Source organism: Toxorhynchites rutilus, chromosome 3 (genome assembly GCF_029784135.1).
Source record: "Toxorhynchites rutilus septentrionalis strain SRP chromosome 3, ASM2978413v1, whole genome shotgun sequence".
Classification (NCBI taxonomy): domain Eukaryota; kingdom Metazoa; phylum Arthropoda; class Insecta; order Diptera; family Culicidae; genus Toxorhynchites; species Toxorhynchites rutilus.
Genome location: NC_073746.1, coordinates 330,713,906 through 330,734,887, shown reverse-complemented (window position 1 = coordinate 330,734,887; position 20,982 = coordinate 330,713,906). Strand labels below are relative to the sequence as shown.

The window sequence follows — 20,982 nt, the reverse complement described above, 5'->3', positions numbered from 1 at the left end:
GTCTCTGACAAAAGTCTATATTTTACTATTACCTAAAATTTGGCTGAATACACTATACGCTATTTTGAATTTTATGCAAAATTAGGATTAGTTGTAATTTTGACGTAGGACTACGTCTTTCATTTCTATACCGGGGTGTAAAATCAATGTTTCGAAAACGAAAGCGTTACGTCAGAGACCGAGATTTTGAGCGTTAATAGCTCCTAAACAACTGAACGAAATGGTATGATAAACACTTCATTCGAATGATAAAATGTCTACGCGATCTATACTTGTTACTTTTTGATCCAAAAACTTGTTTCAATAGTCTTAAAATTGCTTTCAAAACAGGCTATTGAAATCACCAATCGGTATATAAGCGAGCGCCGCTCGGAAATCCACTCAGTTCTAATTGAACAGTGATTGGAGCATGTTGTCGCTGTTGTGGTGAAGCTCTTCGTTTATCATGAAAGCGCGGATGAACGGTGTCACCAAGAGCCTGTTTGTGCACCCTAGGCCAGAAGGGAATCCATCAGGAGGAGAGTGATGCCACAAACGGTTCCCCGGGAAGACATCGCTACACACACATACACGCGCGGAATTCTTTCCGTTTGGATGCCATTCAGCATCGAGAAAGTTCCGGAAAGATCTAATCATTTCTGGAAAATAATCTGCCAGTTCCTCTGGGAATTTAAAAATACATTCATGTGAAAGAGTTTATTTTAATGTTTTCTAACCATATAACACAACGATCAAATACATTTGATTTTGTAATTTTTCAATCAAGTGTAATTAGCAGGAAAGCTTTCCGAAGATTATTCTTCCCCATCAGTAGGATATTTCCGTATCCAATATTGTATGCGTACGCAATCGATTATTGCTCAGTCGCCGAAGGTTTCGAGCTCAGAGAGTTCATTCCCCTCTAGTTTGCCTTCCAAATTGCCATCGTAAACCACACCTTCTCTCGATTCAATCACACACAAAAAGCATACTTAAGCAATATTCTGGTGGTGAGACACATTCATTTTTCGTGAGGACATCGACAAGACAACATCGTTGCTGGACGGGCTGGACGGCGAGGGATCGAGTGCCTTTCTCAAGGCAAGAGGGCGGAGGTGGTAGCGCTGGAGTAGAATAGAGTAGAGTTTTCAAAGGGCCTTTCTCAAGGCTAGAGACGAATGAACTGCAAAAGTTTAAAGTCTCTATAATACAATATCTTACCTTACCTTGAGACGCATTCATTTTTCGTGAGGACATCGACAAGACAACATCGATGCTGATGGTGCTGGACGGCGAAAGATCGAGATCTGCCCGCAAACAAGCAGTTTGTTTGAAACTGTGAGGGAGCACAGAGAAGCCGATCCTTCAGGAGAAGAGAAGGTGACCATCGAAGCAGCCGCTACACACACACATACATGCACGGAGAAAGATCCGGAAAATAATCTGCCAGTTCCTCTGGGAATTTAAAAATACATTCATGTGAAAGAGTTTATTTGAGTGTTTTCTATCCATGTAACACTGTGACCAAATATGTTTCAATCAAGTGCTATTAACAGGTGGTTATCGAGTTAGTATTAACCACTGGTGGGCTTCCAGTATCGAGGACAATGTGGAAATATCTAATCGTTACTGAAAATAATCTGCCAGTTCCTCTGGGAATTTCAAAATACATTCATGTGAAAGAGTTTATTTTAATGTTGTCTATCCATGTAACACTGTGACCAAATATGTTTCAATCAAGGAAAATGTGGAAATATCTAATCGTTGCTGGAAAATAATCTGCCAGTTCCCCTTGGAATTGAAAATTACATTCAAGCGAAAGAGTTTATTTTAATGTTTTCTATCCATAAAATATCCATATAATACATTTGGGTTTGTGATTTGTCAATCAAGTACAGTTAGCAGGATAGCTTCTGAAGATTATTCTTCAGAACAAGGTTTTTCGTATCCTATATTGGATACATAAAACCTTGTGCCTCCAACGTAACGCTCTCTTTTTCGAAGTCCCCCAAATATTCATTTATTCATTCATTCAGAATGGATTTAGATTCAACTTTAAACAAATGATCTCTAAATCAACGATAGTCCTACGTCACCCTTGCGGTTATACCATAGATATAACCCACTTCCTGTTTTTTCATACAAACATTAGAATCGTTGTTAGAAATACGTTTCCCCGTAGAAGTGCCCATATCACTTATTGGTTATTGTATGTTCATATATGTTTCTTATAATTTCGAAAAAAATACGTTTTTGAGAAGAAACATTTTAATTTTTGAAATATTTTTTTATTGTTTTTTTAGGCAGACTTATCTCACTTCTTAACTAGGCGAACCTAGCCAGAATTTTCACCTGCCCCCGGGCTTCTGAATGCCAAAGGGGGACTACGCTCTGCGGAATGCACGTATCTGCATGCTCGTGCTGTTTTAGTCCTGACCGAGGAATTGTCGGACAATCGCGCAGGTGCTAAGGATGACCGACTTTTGGATGCCGGCCAATTCCTTCTCGATGTTCAACACCTTTAGCGCTTCCAGAAGTGTCTTCGGGATAATTCCAGTTCCAGAGAGAACGACTGGAACAATTCTTGGGACCTCCCTTAGCCCCCACAGTTCCTTGAGCTCCACGGCCAATGGTCGGTACTTGCAGATTTTGCGACCGTGGGTCTCCTCCAGATTCTGGTTCAGTGGAATAGCGACATCGATGATGGTGACTTTGCGGTCGCTCTTGTCGTAAACCATTATATCTGGGCGGTTGTGGTGGATCGAGAGGTCGGTCAGAACAGTACGATCCCAGTACAGCTTGAAACGGTCGTTTTCCAGGACAGGTGCAGGCAGGTACCGGTAGTTTGGTACGTTGTCTTCCAGTAGAGCACATTGGAGCGCCAGTTGTCGATGAACAATACGGGCCACGTTGTTGTGGCGCTCGGTGTAGGCTGCGTTGGCCAAAACGGGACAGCCTCCCATAATGTGCTCTATGTTTTCACCTGGTTGATGGCACATCCGGCAAATGTCATCAACGTCTTGATGCCAGACGTACCGCCTGCAGTTTCTCGTCGGCATTATCCTGTCCTGGATGGCTATCATGTCGGCTTCTACTACTGAAGAGAGTTCACCACGCGTTAGCCACAGATTAGATGCGGCCTTGTCGACGTGTGGCCGGTCCAGTTGATGGGGGTGGGCACCATGCACTGCCTTCTGCTTCCAAGCTGCAATCTTCTCCTCCACTGTCTGCAGATTGCAGTTGAGTTGGTACTCCGCTTGCGCCAAGTGCAGAGCGCTGTATCCTCTGTCGGCGGCGCAGACAGCCCGGTATAGCGCGTTTTGGTTGGCGCGTTCTGCGAAGTACTCGCGCAGTTGTCGTACCTGGGCAACACACAGTGCAGAAATGTCGACAATTCCAAGTCTCCCTTCTTTGCGTGGTAGTGAAACTCTCTCCAGTGCCGATTGAGGATGGTGCATTCCGGCCTCTTTGAATGCTTTCCTCATCCTCCTCTCAAGGTCCTCTAGGTTAGTTTTGCTCCATTTGACTACACCAAAACTGAAGGTCAGCAGGGGAACCGCGAATGTGTTGATCGCGCGTACCTTGTTCCCCGCGTTGAGGAAAGTCCTCAGGACACAAGTTAATCTTAAACACTAAACTTTACTTAAAAAAAACAATTTCTTCTTTTCGAGCACACGATGTGCATCTATTCACTATTCAAATTTAACTCTAACCTTACATTCATTGTCCCTGCTTATATATATCAATGATTTGTGTTTACAACATCTTGAATGTGGGAATGTTTATTCATGGCATCAGCGCGATGCTGATATCGATTCTTGTGAACGGTTGATTGTTTATTCTTGGTCTCCGGGTGGTCCGATAAGTTGTGATTGTTGATGATGATGCAGCTGGATGGTGATTCGGATGTTTATATTCCGCTTATCGGCTATGCGGTCTCGATTTGTGCTAACTGTGCTAACTCCTCCCCTCTTGATTGCTTTGTCCTCAAAGTTTACTTTTGGATGGTGCGTAATGGTGTTGGTGCATCAAAGAATGCTTGAAGTTGTTTTTTTTCTTTCGTCTGATAATTCCTCTGTGTTGTTGGTGTCAGGTTTAATTTCCGTTGTTTTTGGTGGCTCATTTATTAGGATGGTCTCAGCGTTTTTGTCGAAGTGGACTGTTATGTTGGCCTTTTGTTTACGTCTGGAAAGGAATCGAAGAATTGCAAATGTGCTTGCGATTAGAATTATTGTTGATAGTCCAAATGATCCAAAGATATTGAGTTTCCAACTCAAGGAATGATTTTGCAGGTTTAATAGTTCCAATTTTTCGCGATGTTCAAGGGTTAAATTCTGAAGGTATTCCACAGGTGGTGCGTCTATGATATGAATTTCGTTAACACGAAGTCCAGTGGTAGGATCATATGTTTTTGCAGGAATAGTTGTTTCATAATTGGAATATTGTTCGCCGTTGATATGAAGATTGCATTGGCTGAATTGTATTAAAAACGATCCATATAGGGGTTGACTGGAATTGGTACAATTTGATGAGACTTCTGCACCAGCGTCATTGATCATTTGTTTGATTTCTGATAATGTAATTTTTGTTCAATAAAATGCGTTTCATTGACTTGATTATTGAGTCAATGTAGTCGTATTCAAATGTTTCAGTTGATACTTGTGGAATCTTTAGCATATAGATAATGTGCGTATTATTCAGCATTACTTGTGCTTTGGCTTGTGTTAATAATTCTTTGAAGGAAGTTATGTGAATATCGTGGTTTTGTAGAAAGGTTGCAATTTTTGTAAAATCTTTTATCGATAGTAGTTTGCTACTAGGGATTCCGTGTTTGGCCATTAGAATTGCTTCTTCTAATGTTTCTACCTGATTTTGTAATGAGTCTATGTTGGAGAGAATTATCAATTGATTAATTTCGAGGGAATGGTTTTTTGTTCTTTCATTCTCGATCTTTAGTACTTGATTGGTTATGTTTGTTATTTCTTGGATTCGTTTGTCGATAGCTTCGTTGATGAATAACTGCTTGTTGTTCATGGTTATCAGGGCGTTCATGGAGTGATTGATGATTCGGAGATCTTCTGCATCTGGGCTGCCGGCGATCCATTTCCAAACTGTTCCGATTGTATCCCACCTTTTTCTTCTGTTTACAAATGGTTTGATTTTCATAAATGTTTCATATAACTTATAATTTTTGATTTGGATTAATTCATACAATGGATTATTTGAAGGATTATTCTGTATGTCACTATTAACATTGAAAATTGTATTGCCAATTTGAATTAAATCAATAGGATGTACAATGCGTATGTGTCCTATTTTTATTTTTGCTTTTCCTAGTGGTACAATTGCGAGTGGGTTATTTGTAAGGTCGTGTATTTGAATTCCTGCCAGTACTTGAGACGCGCAGAGGGCGAGTCTGTAAAGAAACGAAAAATGTTTTTATTCGCTTGTATTCTTTCGTAAATTACATTTATGGATTTTTCGATTATTGGAATCTATAATGTATGTATTGTGATCTTCTTTTATTTTTATAATGTTGTATCGACTCTTACGTTTATTGTGAGTATTTGTTTTTTCATATGCATAGCTATTGGGTTCGTATGTTTGATAAGCTTTTGGAATAATTTTTTCTTCTTTGTTTTTGTATAATTTTAATATTTTTTCATTATTTTTGTCTCGACTTCTTGCTATTTCTTCATAGGACGCATTATCTCTACTTTCTCCTATATAAATATTTTTTGGTGTTTTGTTAATAAATGAATGTATTGTGTTATTGTATTTATGAGTTGCTTCTTGAATGAGAGTAGTAATTGGCATATCTGGATTTAATGCTTTAACACATCTAGCTATTTCTCGTATTGTAGAGTGACATCTTTCTACTTGGCCATTGGTTTCAGAATGATTAACAGGAGTTTTGAAGATTTTGACACCTAAATTTATAATGTTTTGTTCTACGACATTTGATATAAAAGAACTTTCATTATCTATTACAATTAATGCGGGCAAGTCCCAATCATATAATAATTCCAAAAGAACATTCTTTACATCAGAAATGGCCTTTGACTTAATTGGTTTCATTTTGAGATATTTTGAAAATTTGTCAAGTGAGGATATAAAAAGGAAATTGGCATTGTAACAAAATATATCGAGATGTATGATCTCGCCAGGATAATTAGGGATTGGAGTTCTTACGGGGATAAATTTCTGAGGTTGTCGTTCATATTTTTCCATTTTGCAAATTTCACAAGTTCTTATATATTTCTGGAAAAGTTTATGTATTCCTGGGAAAAAGTATTTCTTTATGAGTTGAAGTGAGTTTTCCTTTGCATTCCGATGAGCGAAATTATGCACATCCTTGATTGTTTCTAACTGTTGTTCTTCATCTTGAATATCTTCTACTTTTGTTTGCGAAAATCTCACTTTCAAAATTTTTGAATTATAGTTTGTTTTATAAATTTCTTGTATAATTCCCATGGTTCGTTCATCTGTCATAATTCCGTTCAATATTCCTGGGTTGAGAAATTGTTGTAGTTTGTCCTTTAGAAAGTTTATATCAAAATTTGGTTCAACAAAAGTGTGTCTGTTGTATTTTTCAAAAAGAACATTAAATTCATAGGATGAATTAGGCCCAATCTGAAAAATTAATTGGTTCCGAAAAACGTTAATGGGAGCCTCAGTTGAGGGTATATAGGAACTGTCATCTTCTTCTGCCGAATGTTGAGTAGGGGTTAATGAATTTATTTGGATGCGTGAAAGTGCGTCAGCTACTACGTTGGATTTCCCTGGTTTATAGAACATTTCATAATCATGTTCCTCAAGGAAAGCTTTCCATCGTTTTAGCTTTGCATTATTGTTTTTGGGTGATAATGTGAATGTGAGTGGGAGATGATCTGTGTAAATTTTTAGTTTTGCTCCGTAGATAAAATTCCTTAAGTTGTGAAGAGCCCATACGACTCCAAGCATCTCTTTTTCGTTTGTTGCGTAGTTTTCTTCGGTCCTGGAAAGAGTTCGAGAAATAAATGTTATTGGTCGTTCGCCGTCCTGGAATTGCTGTGATAACACTGCTCCTATTGCTTTATCTGATGCGTCTGTGGTGAGAATGAAGGTTTTTTCAAAATCTGGAAATGTTAAAACGTCTTTAGAAGATAAAATTTCTTTAAGAGTATTAAATGAATTTCGTGCATCATCATCTAGATTGATGATTGTGTTTTTTGACTGATTTTTCAGAATTTGGCGATGGCCATCCTCCCCTCTTAAAAGTTTTGTAAGGGGTTTTGCGATTTTAGCATAATCTCTTACAAAACGTCTATAATATCCAGACAGTCCTAGAAATGCGCGTAAATCTTTCAGAGTTTTTGGTTCAGGGTATTTACGAATACATTCAACCTTCTTATCGTTTGGTTTTAGACCTTCTTTTGAAACAATAAAGCCAAGAAATTCGACTTCGGTCCTTAAAAATTCTGATTTGTCAGGTTGAATTTTGAAATTAGCTTCTCTTAATGTTTCCAAAATTGTTCTTAAATTTTTCAAATGTTCATCAAGTGTTTTACCGAATATTATGATGTCATCTATATAGACATGACATATTTTTCCTAAGTGTTCTCTTAAAACGTCATCCATTACTCTTTGGAAGATTGCTGGTGCATTCTTTAAGCCAAAGGGTAAACGAATGAATTCATATTTTCCATTATTAACTGAAAAAGCTGTTTTTTCTATATCTTTTTCAGACATTGGGATTTGATGAAATCCTGATGCCAAATCCAATGTGGTAAAAAATTTGTTTTCTCCTAAGTTAGATAGGACTGTGGATGTATCCGGAATTGGATATCTGTCACTAATTGTTTTTGAATTTAATTTTCGGTAATCTATAACCATTCTGTATTTCTTTTCTTTAGAAGCATCCTGTTTCTTTGGTACTATCCAAACTGGTGAGTTGTAAGGGGATCGTGATGGTCTAATAATTCCATCATGTAAAAGTTTTTCTAATTGTTTATTAACTTCAGATTTTAAAGCTTGAGGATAAGGATAAGTTTTGCTATAGACTGCATTTTCGTCAGTAGTTCTGATATCGGCTTTGACCTTTGTAGTAAATGGTAATTTTTCATCCGGAGGTTGAAATAAATCTTGAAAATCTTTTAAAACTTTTCCGAGTCTGTCTTTTTGTTGCTTGTCTAGGTGATCATCTCGAATATTTATTTTGTTGATTTCCTGTAGTTTGTATTGGAGTAGAGGAATAATGAATTTGTTTTCTAAAATTAATTTTTCATTTGAAGTATCTATTACTGCTTTCAATTCTTTTAATGTGTCGTGTCCTATGATTGCATCAAAAGATTTTAATTCATTTAAATGAAAGAATTTAATCAAAACATTAGAATATGGTTTGAATAATTTTCCGCTGGAATATTTATTAATTTTTATATCTCCGCCTACTGAAGATACATAAAAAGGTTTTTTTATTTTGTGGCTGATACTTGCGTATCGAGGGTGAATGAAATTTTTGTTTGATCCTGTGTCAATTAGAATTTTTAGTGGTTCTTTTGCCTTACCAAAATAAAGAAAGTATGGTAGGGCAGATTTTAATCTAAAAAATTTAGTTCTGCTTTTTCTATGTCTTCTTCTTCAGGTGTTTCCCGTTCTTGTGTGTCAATTGTTTTCATATATCGTTCATATTGAGATGATTCTTCGGTTTGTTCCTCTTCATTATATTCGTTATCTATGCATGGATAATCGTGATCATTGGGATTAATTTCAACGAAATTTTGGGGATCTTCATATTGGCCGGTTTTAATGTTGAAGAGTCTTGGTCTCTTCATTGGGTTTACCTGAGTTGTATTTTGAGGTCTATTGCCGTAATTTATTTGTCTAGTCCTAATGGATGGATCTACTTCCATAGGTTCTGGTGGAGGTTGTCGGAAAGGATTTCTGGGAGGTAATTGTGGTTTTGGTTGAAAGGAATGTTGCGGAAATTGTTGGAAATTTGGTTTTGGAGCATTCCATTGAAATGGGGGCCTAAAATTATTGTTGTTATTAATAAAGGGCTGGGGTTTGAAATTGTGATTTCTGAAATTTTGAATGGGATTTGGTTTTAACATACGTGGTGGTAATTTTAGAGGATTAATTGGAATTAAATTTCTGGGTGCTGCTGTATGTTCAAAATGTTTTGGTTTAGTTAGCATTTTTCTGCATTCTACGTTTTGGAATGCGATACAATAACTGTATGCACTTGCTAAAGAAGTTGGTTCATAATTTCGGATGAATTTATAAATGTCTCCATCGAGCCCTCTTATGAATGCATCTATTGCCTTTTTATTGTAAGATTCTATTAAAGCTTTTGAAGCTTCTGGGTGACTAAATCTGTGATCTGTTTTGATTTGATTTGCTATTAGTGATAGCAATCTGTTTACTTCGTCGTAATAAATTTCTAAAGAGTTTCCTCTTTGTTGTACGGTCATTAATTGATAATCGAGTGTTTCAAGATCACGCTTTTCACCATAATAAGTGACAAGTGTTTTCTTGATCATCGTCCAGTTGATACCAATGTTAGAAGCGACTAAAGCGTCATTTGCTTCTCCTCTAATTTTCCGTCTGATAGTTTTGCATACCATGTGGAATTTATTTTGCAATTCAACACTATGGTTTGCAGTAGTATTATATAATTGGATTAGACTGTCAACATCACTGATCCAGTTATTTAATTCACTTGGATCGCCTGTGAATATTGGCAAGTCTTTGACTAAATCGGGAATTTTCTCAAAAGTATCTGGGTTTACGGGAGAACCGTCTTGTTTTGTGAAAAATAGGGGTGGATCACTGTAATCAGGAATATTTTGTGGAGCGGAAGCGGCTTCCAGAGCGGCAATCCTGCTCAGTAGTTGGTTAACGTCGAATTGTTCCATATTATTTATTTTTAATTGATTAAATGCTTCTAGCAGGTTATCCAGTTTAAAAAAATTATTGAATGTTAAAAAATAAAATAAATGTTTATTTTAACCTGAAAAAAAAATTGTTTAATATAAAAATAAATGTTTGTTTTAAAAATATTTGTTTCACAAAAAGTTTTATCCTAAAAATATTGTTGGAAAATTATCAAAAAATTTTAACCTTACCTGAAAAAGAATATATATATATTTTTTTTTAAATAATATGATTATTTTCAATGAATATTTTGGAAATTACCTTTATTTTTTTCTGAAATTAATTGTTTTGTTATTTTATTTAATTAATTAATTGTCACACTATATTTTGGAATTATACAATTATTTGCACTACTTGTATTTGAATCTTTGTTAAATTATTCACTTTATTTCACTTTGTGATATTTCTGTTTTTGTTTTTAGTACTTACATGTAAATCCTGAACATCTTGTGGGAACACCACAAGACTGCGGAACAACGTACTTTCGGATGTCAATCCTCTTTCAGTGACGTCTCGAAAAGCTTCGGTGCGCGTGTCCAGTACTTTTGTCTCGATGTCCTATTATCACCTTTTGATTTATCCAACCGCTGGCGGGTTCAGCGAGACTGGTTGGTCGGGATCCTTGAAGTGTCTTCCTTCCTTCCCAGTGTGGCGGCAAATTCCTGTTCGGTCCACAAGCGAGCTTCTAACTGTTGTGGCTACTGAGGGGCTCTTCCACACGGCTGCAGAGGTCCTGCGGTCCAGAGAGGCTTCGTGCGTTCGGATATTTTTTTCGGATAGTGTGGGTGGTAACTCTATCGTTCACCCTATCACTTCACTTGTCTCACTTCCTTGGCACTACTTTCACTTGGCAAGGTCCCTATTCGGGCGCCAGTTAATCTTAAACACTAAACTTTACTTAAAAAAAACAATTTCTTCTTTTCGAGCACACGATGTGCATCTATTCACTATTCAAATTTAACTCTAACCTTACATTCATTGTCCCTGCTTATATATATCAATGATTTGTGTTTACAACATCTTGAATGTGGGAATGTTTATTCATGGCATCAGCGCGATGCTGATATCGATTCTTGTGAACGGTTGATTGTTTATTCTTGGTCTCCGGGTGGTCCGATAAGTTGTGATTGTTGATGATGATGCAGCTGGATGGTGATTCGGATGTTTATATTCCGCTTATCGGCTATGCGGTCTCGATTTGTGCTAACTGTGCTAACTCACAGTTCACTCGACTCAAGAACTTGTCTCGCAGCTCCGTCTTGATGTCGGAGTGGCGAATCCCGGTGAGCTGTCGGAATCCAAGATATTTATAGGATTCGCCACGAACCATGTCTCTTATAAACTCGCCGTCATAGACCTCGTAGCCTCCGGATTCGGTAAGTTGTCCTTTCAGCAGGTGGACACAGCGACACTTGTCGAGGCCGAACTCCATACAGATGTCCCTGCTTATGTCTTCGACAACCCGGATAGCTACACCTAGACGCTGACGTGAATCAGCGTAGACCTTGAGATCGTCCATGTAAAAGGTATGGGTCACTTCTTCGTGGGCGCCGTCGCCATACCTTATTTTATAGCCATGACCGTTTCTATTGAGCGTCCTACTGAGGGGGTTCAGTGCCAGACAAAACCAAAGCGGGCTGAAAGAGTCGCCTTGGAATATCCCCCTCTTTATCTGCAGCGTTCTAGACTGCAACACATTTTCCCCATCACTAAGGTGCAGAGACGTGCTCCACTGCCTCATCGCATGCTGCAGGAACCTAACGACGACGGGATCAATTTTGTAGAGCTCCAATACCCGGACGAGAAACGAGTGAGGTATGGAGTCATAAGCCTTCCTGTAATCGATATAGGCCATGCTTAGGTTCCGCTGATTATAAACCGCCTGGCCGACTATGGTTGCGTCGATGATGGCCTGGTCTTTGCAGCCATGCGTATTTTTTCTGCATCCTTTCTGCTCTTCTGCGATGATATGGTGTTGTTCGCAGTGGGCAGAAACTTTGGCGGTTATGATGCTGCTTAATATCTTGTACAGACTCGATAGGCACGTTATCGGCCTGTACTTTGATGGGTTCAATGTGTTGCTGTCTTTCGGGAGGAGGAATGTGACGCCACGGGTGGCGAATTCAGGGAGGTTGTGTGGGTCACGTAGCACCTTGTTTAAGCACTCAGCTATCTTTTGATGTGCGACGGTCAGCTTCTTGTGCCAGAAGTTCTGAACACCATCGGGGCCCGGTGCTGCCCAGTTCCTCAGGTACCGCGAGGCTTCGCGGACATCGTTCTCATCGACGATGATAGCTGGCATCTCTCCAATTTCACCACAACTCTCCTCCTCCCGTCTTAACCACATTTGCCCGTCGCGATGTTGTACTGGGGTCTCCCAAATACCAGCCCAGAAGTTCGTCACATCGCTAATATCTGGCAAACCTTCGCGGTAGTCGGGCTTCTCGTCGCTAATGTGGTCGTAGAACGCTTTTTCGTTATCTCTGAACATCCGATTTTGTTCCTGGCGCTTTGCAGAGTCAGAGTAACGTTTCAGCCGTTTTGTAAGGACGCTCAATTGCTGTACCAGTGTGTCGAGTTTTTCCGTCAGCTGGTGAGCTCCCAGCTGGCGAAGTTCAGTAGGCCGCACGATCACAGCAACTTGGCGACATAATTTCGCCGATCTGCTGCCTCTTTTGTACGCCATCAGTCTTCCAATTGCGGCGCGCTTGTTTAGGATCCGTTGCTCCAATCTCCTTCGCCATGGAGGCTCACGCCTTTCACGGAGATGTTGGAGCAGTCCGCCTCTTGGCCTAATACGGTATCCTAAACTTTTGGCGGTCGCCACAGCAGCACAGTAAACTTTCAGTTGCAGCTCCTCCATGTTCTCAGCATCAACCAAGTGCAGCGGAAGAACGTGCTCGTTCATGAGCTTTACTGCACTTGTCAGCCTGCGGGAATGCTGCAACTTCGGGATCCTGGGGCGCGACAAAGGGTCCGTGTCGCGGAACTGTGAGATCGCCTCGTCGTAATGGAAGACCAGATCGCGTAGTAGTTGTTGATCTGGCTGTGGATCTTCCGGCTCAGGGGGTTGTTGTACTGTGGCCTCCACTGGTGCTGATTCGCGTGCCCCACTCGCGAATGAATTGCTCAGCCGTACTGAACTTCGTCTCGACACATCGCTTGCTCTGCTTGTTCTGGAGCTTAGTTCTCTCTGCACCTGCTGCTTGATCTCGTCGACTTGCGTTTGGGAGAGCATATTGTTGCGTACAATCGCTCTACGCCTCGCGTTCATCGCGTTTTGGTCAAGCCTCCCGACGAACTCTGGATACGCTTCCTCGAACATTGCGAGTATTCGAGGGCGACCGCTCATGTCCGTCTCCAAAGCAGTGCAGATGTAATAGGCGCGGATCACGAATTCATTCATTTCATGTGTCCACATGATCCGTCGCCTAGTAGTACCCACAAGTGTGGACGACTGTCGTCTGACAGTCGCAACACGCCTCGTAGGCGCAGCGTTTCGTTGGTGATGTCGATGGCTGCTGTTTCCGTGTGGCGGTAGCTCTTCGGGTTGAACCCGGCTGGTGGCCCGCTCTTGCACATCGCCCTCCAGCCGCTGGCCGCTCGCTCTTACGCCCGTTCCAGGACCAGCTCCAGTTCGGGGACCCTCCTCGGGCGATCGCATTCTGAGTATTCTTCGTGAACGTAGCTCCATTTTCTGGGTGTATCTCCTTTGCCCGGGAGACAGCGGGTTGGCAAGGCCTCCATGACCCGGGAGGCCTTCCCCGGGAGAGATATAGCGCTCTGACTCGCTCGCACCCCCTCACTTAGCCACTTTCGACACCCGTTCTCGGAGCCAAGACCAGGTGTGTGTTTCCAGTTCACGCCCGATCTAAAAATGTCGTCATATGATCTTCGTGGAGGCGTGAGATAGGAACATTTGAGACCAACAGGTAGGCTCCTACCCTAGTGTTGATCCCCATTTGAGAACCAATTCTGTTTTATATTTTTAATGTTTTTTTTCCACCTCAATTCCCTACAAAGGTTTAGGCTGAACGGTTTATCTTGAAGATGATTATGTATTAGGACTTTCCTTTCCTGAGCCAGTAGGCAAGATAATAAAAAATAAAAAAAAATAAAACTGTCTGATTTTTGTCACAGACATACAAATTTTACTAAATGAATATGTTGAGGCATTACGTGAGGGCATTTCATTTGAGACAATTTCCAATCCACAAACAAATCCTTGATCCTTATTAGATTCCCGATAACGCCGATCACTCTCGAGCCTAGACAGCTGAGCAAACCCGAGCCTAATTCTAGACAACACTTCAAGACCTTCATTATCGGGTTAAAAACATGTGTACTGGAACTCGCAATCAGATCTGCTACAACACAAAAAAACTCGTTATAACCATCCACTTAACAGATAAGTTTAAGAGAATTCCGGTCGGGCTATCCCCAGCATCATTCCAGTTTCTTCATTAGGCCCTCCAGATGAGTTCTACTGACACTTCAGGTTATACATAGCTTAGGGACAAACGTGTTTATCGAAATCTGCTATCAGATCTGTCACAACCTTGAAAAATCTCGTTGTAACTGAACAGAAGATTTTAGAAGTATTCAGGTTTGGCTATCTCCAGCTTCATTCCAGTTTCCACATTGGACCCTTCCAAATGAAGTTCATTACTTTTGGAAATTTATTTTCTTCTGCATTCGCTCAAGCTAAATTTTTTATGCCTGTCAACGCGCGCAATGCTCAAACTGTTGTGGACTTCACAATATTTTCAAATTAACTAATCACTGAAAGAGAAACTAAAAGTAAACTTAATACCATCATTATTATAGTCAGACAAAAATAAAACAAAAACACATGTACAAACGAATACAAAAGTAGGAATCTATCCGTCTCCACTTCGTCAAATCACGCGATAACACTTATTATCGAACAGGTCACAATTCCAAATCATTTTTTAAACACTCATTAGAAATATTTCTGAATATTTGGGATAGTGTATTAAAGGGTGTGTCACATCAAATTGCATCACGGAAAAAACGCTGTAGAAATTCGCCCAGTAGACCGATCCTTTTGAAAATTTTAGACAGCAAAATAAAAACTATTAAACAACTTTTGGCATTTTCTTTTTATTCATACTCCGAGCCCAAGCTCGTATGCTCGCACCTTCCTCTTTACCCCGTCCATAAGGTTATGTACAACGTCAGGTTGTAGTTTTTTTTGAACAGAAATCCATTTTCTCTTGAAGTCCGCCTCCGATTTGACAACTTTTGGGTTCTTCCGGAGGGCCTGCTTCATAATCGCCCAATATTTCTCTATTGGGCGAAGCTCCGGCGCGTTGGGCGGGTTCATTTCCTTTGGCACGAAGGTGACCCCGTTGGCTTCGTACCACTCCAACATGTCCTTTGAATAGTGGCACGAAGCGAGATCCGGCCAGAAGATGGTCGGGCCCTCGTGCTGCTTCAATAGTGGTAGTAAGCGCTTCTGTAGGGTAAGGTTAACCTGCCCGTTTACCGTGCCGGTCATCACGAAGGGGGCGCTCCGCTTTCCGCAAGAGCAGATTGCTTACCACACCATGTACTTTTTGGCAAACTTGGATAGTTTCTGCTTGCGAATCTCCTCCGGAACGCTTAATTTGTCCTCTGCGGAGAAGAACAACAGGCCCGGCAGCTGACGAAAGTCCGCTTTGACGTAGGTTTCGTCGTCCATTACCAGGCAATGCGGCTTCGTCAGCATTTCGGTGTACAGCTTCCGGGCTCGCGTCTTCCCCACCATGTTTTGCCTTTCGTCGCGGTTAGGAGCCTTCTGAACCTTGTATGTACGCAGGCCCTCCCGCTGCTTGGTCCGCTGGACGAATGAACTTGACAAATTCAGCTTATTGGCGACATCCCGGACCGAACCTTTCAGATCACGTCTAAACTGCTTAACTACGCGCTTGTGATCATTTTCACTGACGGAGCATCCATTTTTGCCGTTCTTCACCTTCCGGTCGATAGTTAGGTTCTCGAAGTATCGTTTTAGCACTCTGTTGACCGTGAATTGGACGATTCCCAGCATCTTACCGATGTCCCGATGTGACAACTCCGGATTCTCGAAATGAGTGCACAGGATTAATTCATGACGCTCTTTTTCGTTCGACGACATTTTTTCAAATTTACGAAAAAATGACAGTGAAGCATGGCCAACGTGATCTATACACTCTTATCTGATTATAGGCGAAAGCTGAAGATATAATTCCTAAAAATTAAATTTCTACAGCGTTTTTTCCGTGCTGCAATTTGATGTGACACACCCTTTATACACTGCGTTTCATAACTATAGAACCACTCCATTTTTCTGAGTTTCAGTGTATTATACATCTTTAGCTATCAATGACTTCAAATAACCCATTCTGGGTGGTTTCGACCAATTTGGGCCATGTTGTAGTGTGTGTCTCGTTCTACGCAGAGGACACTACTCGTTTGATCTCTTCAAATCACTCATACTGCTTGAAAGCTGCATCTACTATTCGTACGATCACTCCTCATAAGTCTTGATAGAGTTTTCATCTGGTCCAGAATCTGAAGCCCCTATTCATGAAACCATGCCCTGGCTTTCCGGATTTTATGAATTGATGCCAAATTACCTAATTAACACGGTGTTTTTGATGCAAAAACAGAAGTAAATAATTTTGAAGTACTTCGTTGCACTTCTGACTGTGCATTCGTGTTAAAGAAAAGCTATCTAACCAAGCCTTTTTGAGAAAAATCTCCACAAATCATAAAAATCTCATCTCCAAAGCTGTGGGTCTAAAAACTAACGTGTAAGTTAATCCCATGGGTTTCACTATTTCAGGAGAACTTCTCTGATAAAAATAAATTTAACTTGAATAGGACTTCTTCATACTGAGGACTTACGGAACGTGTCATGTAATTTTTCAACTCGTAACTTTGCAAGCGGCAGTTTGATGGTTTGAGGAAAATATTTTCAAAAAGGTACATTTTAATATCAAGCCCATGACTTCGCTTTGTAGCATTTGCATTCGTTGCATATGTCTTTTGTGTGCAAGAAACAAAACGGATGCACAATAATCAATCAATGCTTTTTGTCCCATCTGTTTATTTATTATTATTCATCATTTAGCAATTCGGCTGTAACAGAGTCGACCAATTTGATCAGAGCCACGGAACATTGATTCATTTACTATATGAAGAAGATGCTCTTTATAATATTAAAAGCATCTATCAACACTCTTTTACTGACATCTTAAACTTCTGCACAGTTTCTTAAATCCATCACCCAATCTAACATCCTCAGTACTTCCATTTTAATGGCCCTGAAACATCTCAACTGGGAAGACAGGCTAGGGAAAGTGAAATTGAGTTGTCTCGATGGAAAAAACTGTAAATTTCTTGTCAAATGCAGTTTCCGATCCCGAGTTCCACTAGGACGCTTGTTCTGATTCTGCTGTTCGATAGTATGCAACCCACGGAAATGTTTGAGAACGCTGCACACGGTCACGTCGACGTTTCACGTTTCACGTTTCACGATTCGCAGTGTCCATCAAGTACCATCAAGTCAATTACTGGAGGACGTTTTGATTGGCCATATTGGGAATAACGCTACCGAGGATGTCGTTTTTTCAGCAAGATTATGCATAGATCCACGTTTCCAAGCAATCGAAGGCATGGTTTGCCGAGACGGACATTCCGCTTCTTGAATAACCTGCTTGCAGTCGATTGCAATCCCATAGAGAACCTATGGAGAATTTTGGCCGAGATGGTCTATGCAAACGGATGACAATTTGACAACATTTCCAGTCTCAAGGCAGTAATTCAGGAATGTTGGGCAATAATCAATATGGCAACAATTTAAAAGCTGTCTGACTCGATGCCAAATCGAGTTTTCAAAGTGATCTGGAATGGAGGTGGACATACTAAATATTAGCTACCGATTGGACTCGAAACTTGCAGCACAAATTTTCTTTTATTAAAATTTTAGAATGCGGCTAAACGAATGTCCACCCTGATTCCGCATATTTGAATTACAAAACAAAAAGTGAATTTATACTTTTTTTTTAGAATGAATTCGATGAAAATAAACAACAATCGTCTTTTATGAGCAAAACTGTACAAAGAATTGACTTATTTTTAAAAATATTGATGAAAAATAGGGTGCGGCTAAACGAATGTCTACCACTGTATAACTTCTTTTCACATGTTGAGTGCCACGGCTCTATGGAATTTTTCAAACGTATTAGGGCCAACGTTTCTTATCGTTGTGGAATGTATTCTTGTTTGATTCTTGTTCGCTTATAAGCTTTTATGCTTATATTAGTTACTTTTATTATCATATGTTATACTGTCAGTCACTGGCGTTACTGGAGTACATCCCGGCTTGGCTTCGATATAAGCTTCTCTTCTTGACCTCCTGAATGTAAGCTTGTCAAACACCAACCTTTCAAGATAAAAATGTATGGATATTGTTCAAATTGGCTGCTCCCGGTTGCCTCTCTGCTTCGGGCTTTTGGTTTAGTGTCAATCGTTCCTGGAAACTTCTGATGATCTCCTAAATGGCCATCCATTTGTCAACATTCTATATTTTTGAAGTAGAATTACGTCTTTCTTAGGGTGCCAAATCTTAGGGTGCCAAATCAGAAAACAGGTCACGTTTTCATGAAATATAGTTAACGTTAATAACTATTTTTGCCGTGAACGGATTCTGGCGATTTAAATGCCAAACGAATTGGAAATTCCCTAAGATTAGTTTGATATGCTATACATTACATTCCAATAGTCTGTATATGGTTTAAATTGATGAAAATTGGAAGCATTCCCATTTCCTCATACATTTGTTCTGTCCATTTGTGTGCTTTCCCGAACCGAACTGTCAATAACGAACAACTTATCGACGAGCAACGAAGGGGAAATCGTAAGACGTGAAGTCCCCGTAAACAAAGGAAAAGAAGAACGTTGAGGAATATTTGTCTACAGTATAAACAGTGGATCTTGCTGAGGCAAACTTCATTCTTCGTGAAGACACCGACTGGACAACACCGTTGCTGGGCGAGCTGGACGGCGAGGGATCGAATGGTTTTCTCAAGGTAATGGGGGTGGAGGAATAATATGAGAAAAAAGTAGAGTTTTCCAAGGGCTTTTTTGAAGGCTAGAGACGAATGAACTGATGAAGTTTAAAGTCTCTTTAATTAAACAAGGAAAGGAAGGAAACGCATACTTTCAGTATCGTTCTAGATACGAAACATTTAACATCGCTTGTTCTTCCTTGTTTTGCCTCGCTGATGTCTCTTGCATTGCAATTATTGCATCAAACTGACGCCATTGCATTAATGTTTTGAGCTACACAATTGTGTGGGGAATCATCAAGCTAGGCTATCGTCAGCTCACCAAGAAAACAAATGTTCTGGTATTTTGTCAGTGATTTGGTTTCACTTGACGGTAGGAAAACTCTCTCCACAAAGGATGACAGCTAAGCTAATCTAGACTGGCAATATTAACGGAAAGGGCTTCTGTTGAGAAGAGCGCAAAACAGAGATAAGTGTGTGTATATTTAGTTGCTTTAACCCATCAATATATGGATATTTGTGTGCGTATGTGCATGCTTCATAACCCGTACGTAAAAAATAGTGCATCTTCGCTACACTGAAACCCCATTTGTAATGATAAATATAAACAAGGAGGGGAAATAGCGGGAAGGAAATATTTACGCTAGGGTACTAGTAATGAATCTCTGCTGAGGCGAATATTCAGCTTTTTTCCAAGCAGTTAACACTGTTTGTTTACTGTCATCATAAAGGCTTCGTTGGTGCCTTTGACATTGCATCAATGCATAGAACTGACGCTATGGTGAAGCAGGTGTTAAGGTTGTGCACCAAAAAATATTTAGGGAATACCAAGTTATTCAATTATTTATAATAAGTAATTAGTTTATTTGGGTTCGCGGGCAGATAGAGTTTATTTTGCTTATTTAGTCACCAAGAAAGTAAATGTCGTTCTGTTTTGTATGTGATTTGGTTTCGCTTGCCAGTAGCAAAACTTTCTCCACTAAGGATGACAGCTGCGCTTATCTCGAGCATGTATTGTTCTGCGAGTACAAGAATGAATCATCAAACAATTATCGTCAAATGATTCTGAAATTTAAAAAAAAAATCAAGGCGACCAAACTGGTAGAATGGTTATTTCAAAAATTTTCGTAGCATTATAAAATAATATCGGCAGTTATAAACAAGGGACTTGAATTAAACTACAGCGTAGTTCTACGTCAACAATGCGGTCGTGTATTGAACACAACTTTCTATAATTTTTTTTCCTAAAGCACGATAGAGCAGTTCAGAATTTTTCACGCGACATATTATTTCCCGACCGTTCCGTATTCTGATTTCTTTTCCGGTGGCACAATTACGCAATTAACAGAATGTTAACAAATTTTGCTAAGTGAGAAAACAGTTACAAGTATTATGAACGGGGGAATAATTTCATACTCGCCCTTTATTTATTCCATACTTAGGTCAACCCTAATCCACAGCGAACGATTGTTAAACGCAAACTCATTGTAATATTTTCAGAAGATTTTCTTTAACTGGCTGATGTGAAAGATGAATACATTTGTACCGCTGAGAGAACCCTTTATCTCATGCTGGGCATCCTCCCAATCGCAATAATTCCAATTAATCACCCAAAGGGCGGCTATTAGGATCACTTTCAATTTCAGTTTACATTACGTGGCTCCAACAACACGACAACAACAACAATTCCCCAAAAGACGGGCTAAAAGCAAAACCTGTTGCGGCGCACCACGCCGTCTCTGTTGCGCATTTTCGTATTCCAACTGCATCAGCATCACTTTTTTTCTTGGTTTGGATGGCCTTTGCTCGGACTTTTGCTCTTTCATTGTACTTCTCTCTATCGCTATCCCTCTCTCTGTGTTTCTCTTAAGCGTTCCTCTACTCCTTTTTTCGTGTTATTTACTTATTTCCATCATTATTACGTTATTAATTTTCGCTCACGCCGCTTTGTGGAGCGCTGGTTTGGGGAGCTTGGAGGTTTTGTGTCTGTCGCGACGCGCTTCGAGTCTTAATTTTTCTCCAGCAGGCAATC

At 40.0% G+C, this 20,982-nt stretch overlaps 1 protein-coding gene across 1 annotated transcript; it reads right to left on the bottom strand.

Moving 5' to 3' along the window:
* Nucleotides 1-2,373: 2,373 nt before the first annotated feature.
* On the bottom strand, nucleotides 2,374-11,107 carry LOC129777738 (uncharacterized). Its single transcript, XM_055784195.1, has 2 exons — nucleotides 10,324-11,107; nucleotides 2,374-4,164 (listed from the first exon to the last, which is right to left on the bottom strand). The coding sequence occupies exon 2, from the start codon at nucleotides 3,462-3,464 to the stop codon at nucleotides 2,406-2,408; it is 1,059 nt and encodes a 352-aa protein (XP_055640170.1). The 5' UTR covers nucleotides 3,465-4,164; nucleotides 10,324-11,107; the 3' UTR covers nucleotides 2,374-2,405.
* Nucleotides 11,108-20,982: the final 9,875 nt, after the last annotated feature.

Bases quoted from the DNA above. Each gene is read 5' to 3' on its own strand.
- LOC129777738 (XM_055784195.1), bottom strand. From the start codon at position 3,464: ATGAGGAAAGCATTCAAAGAGGCCGGAATGCACCATCCTCAATCGGCA.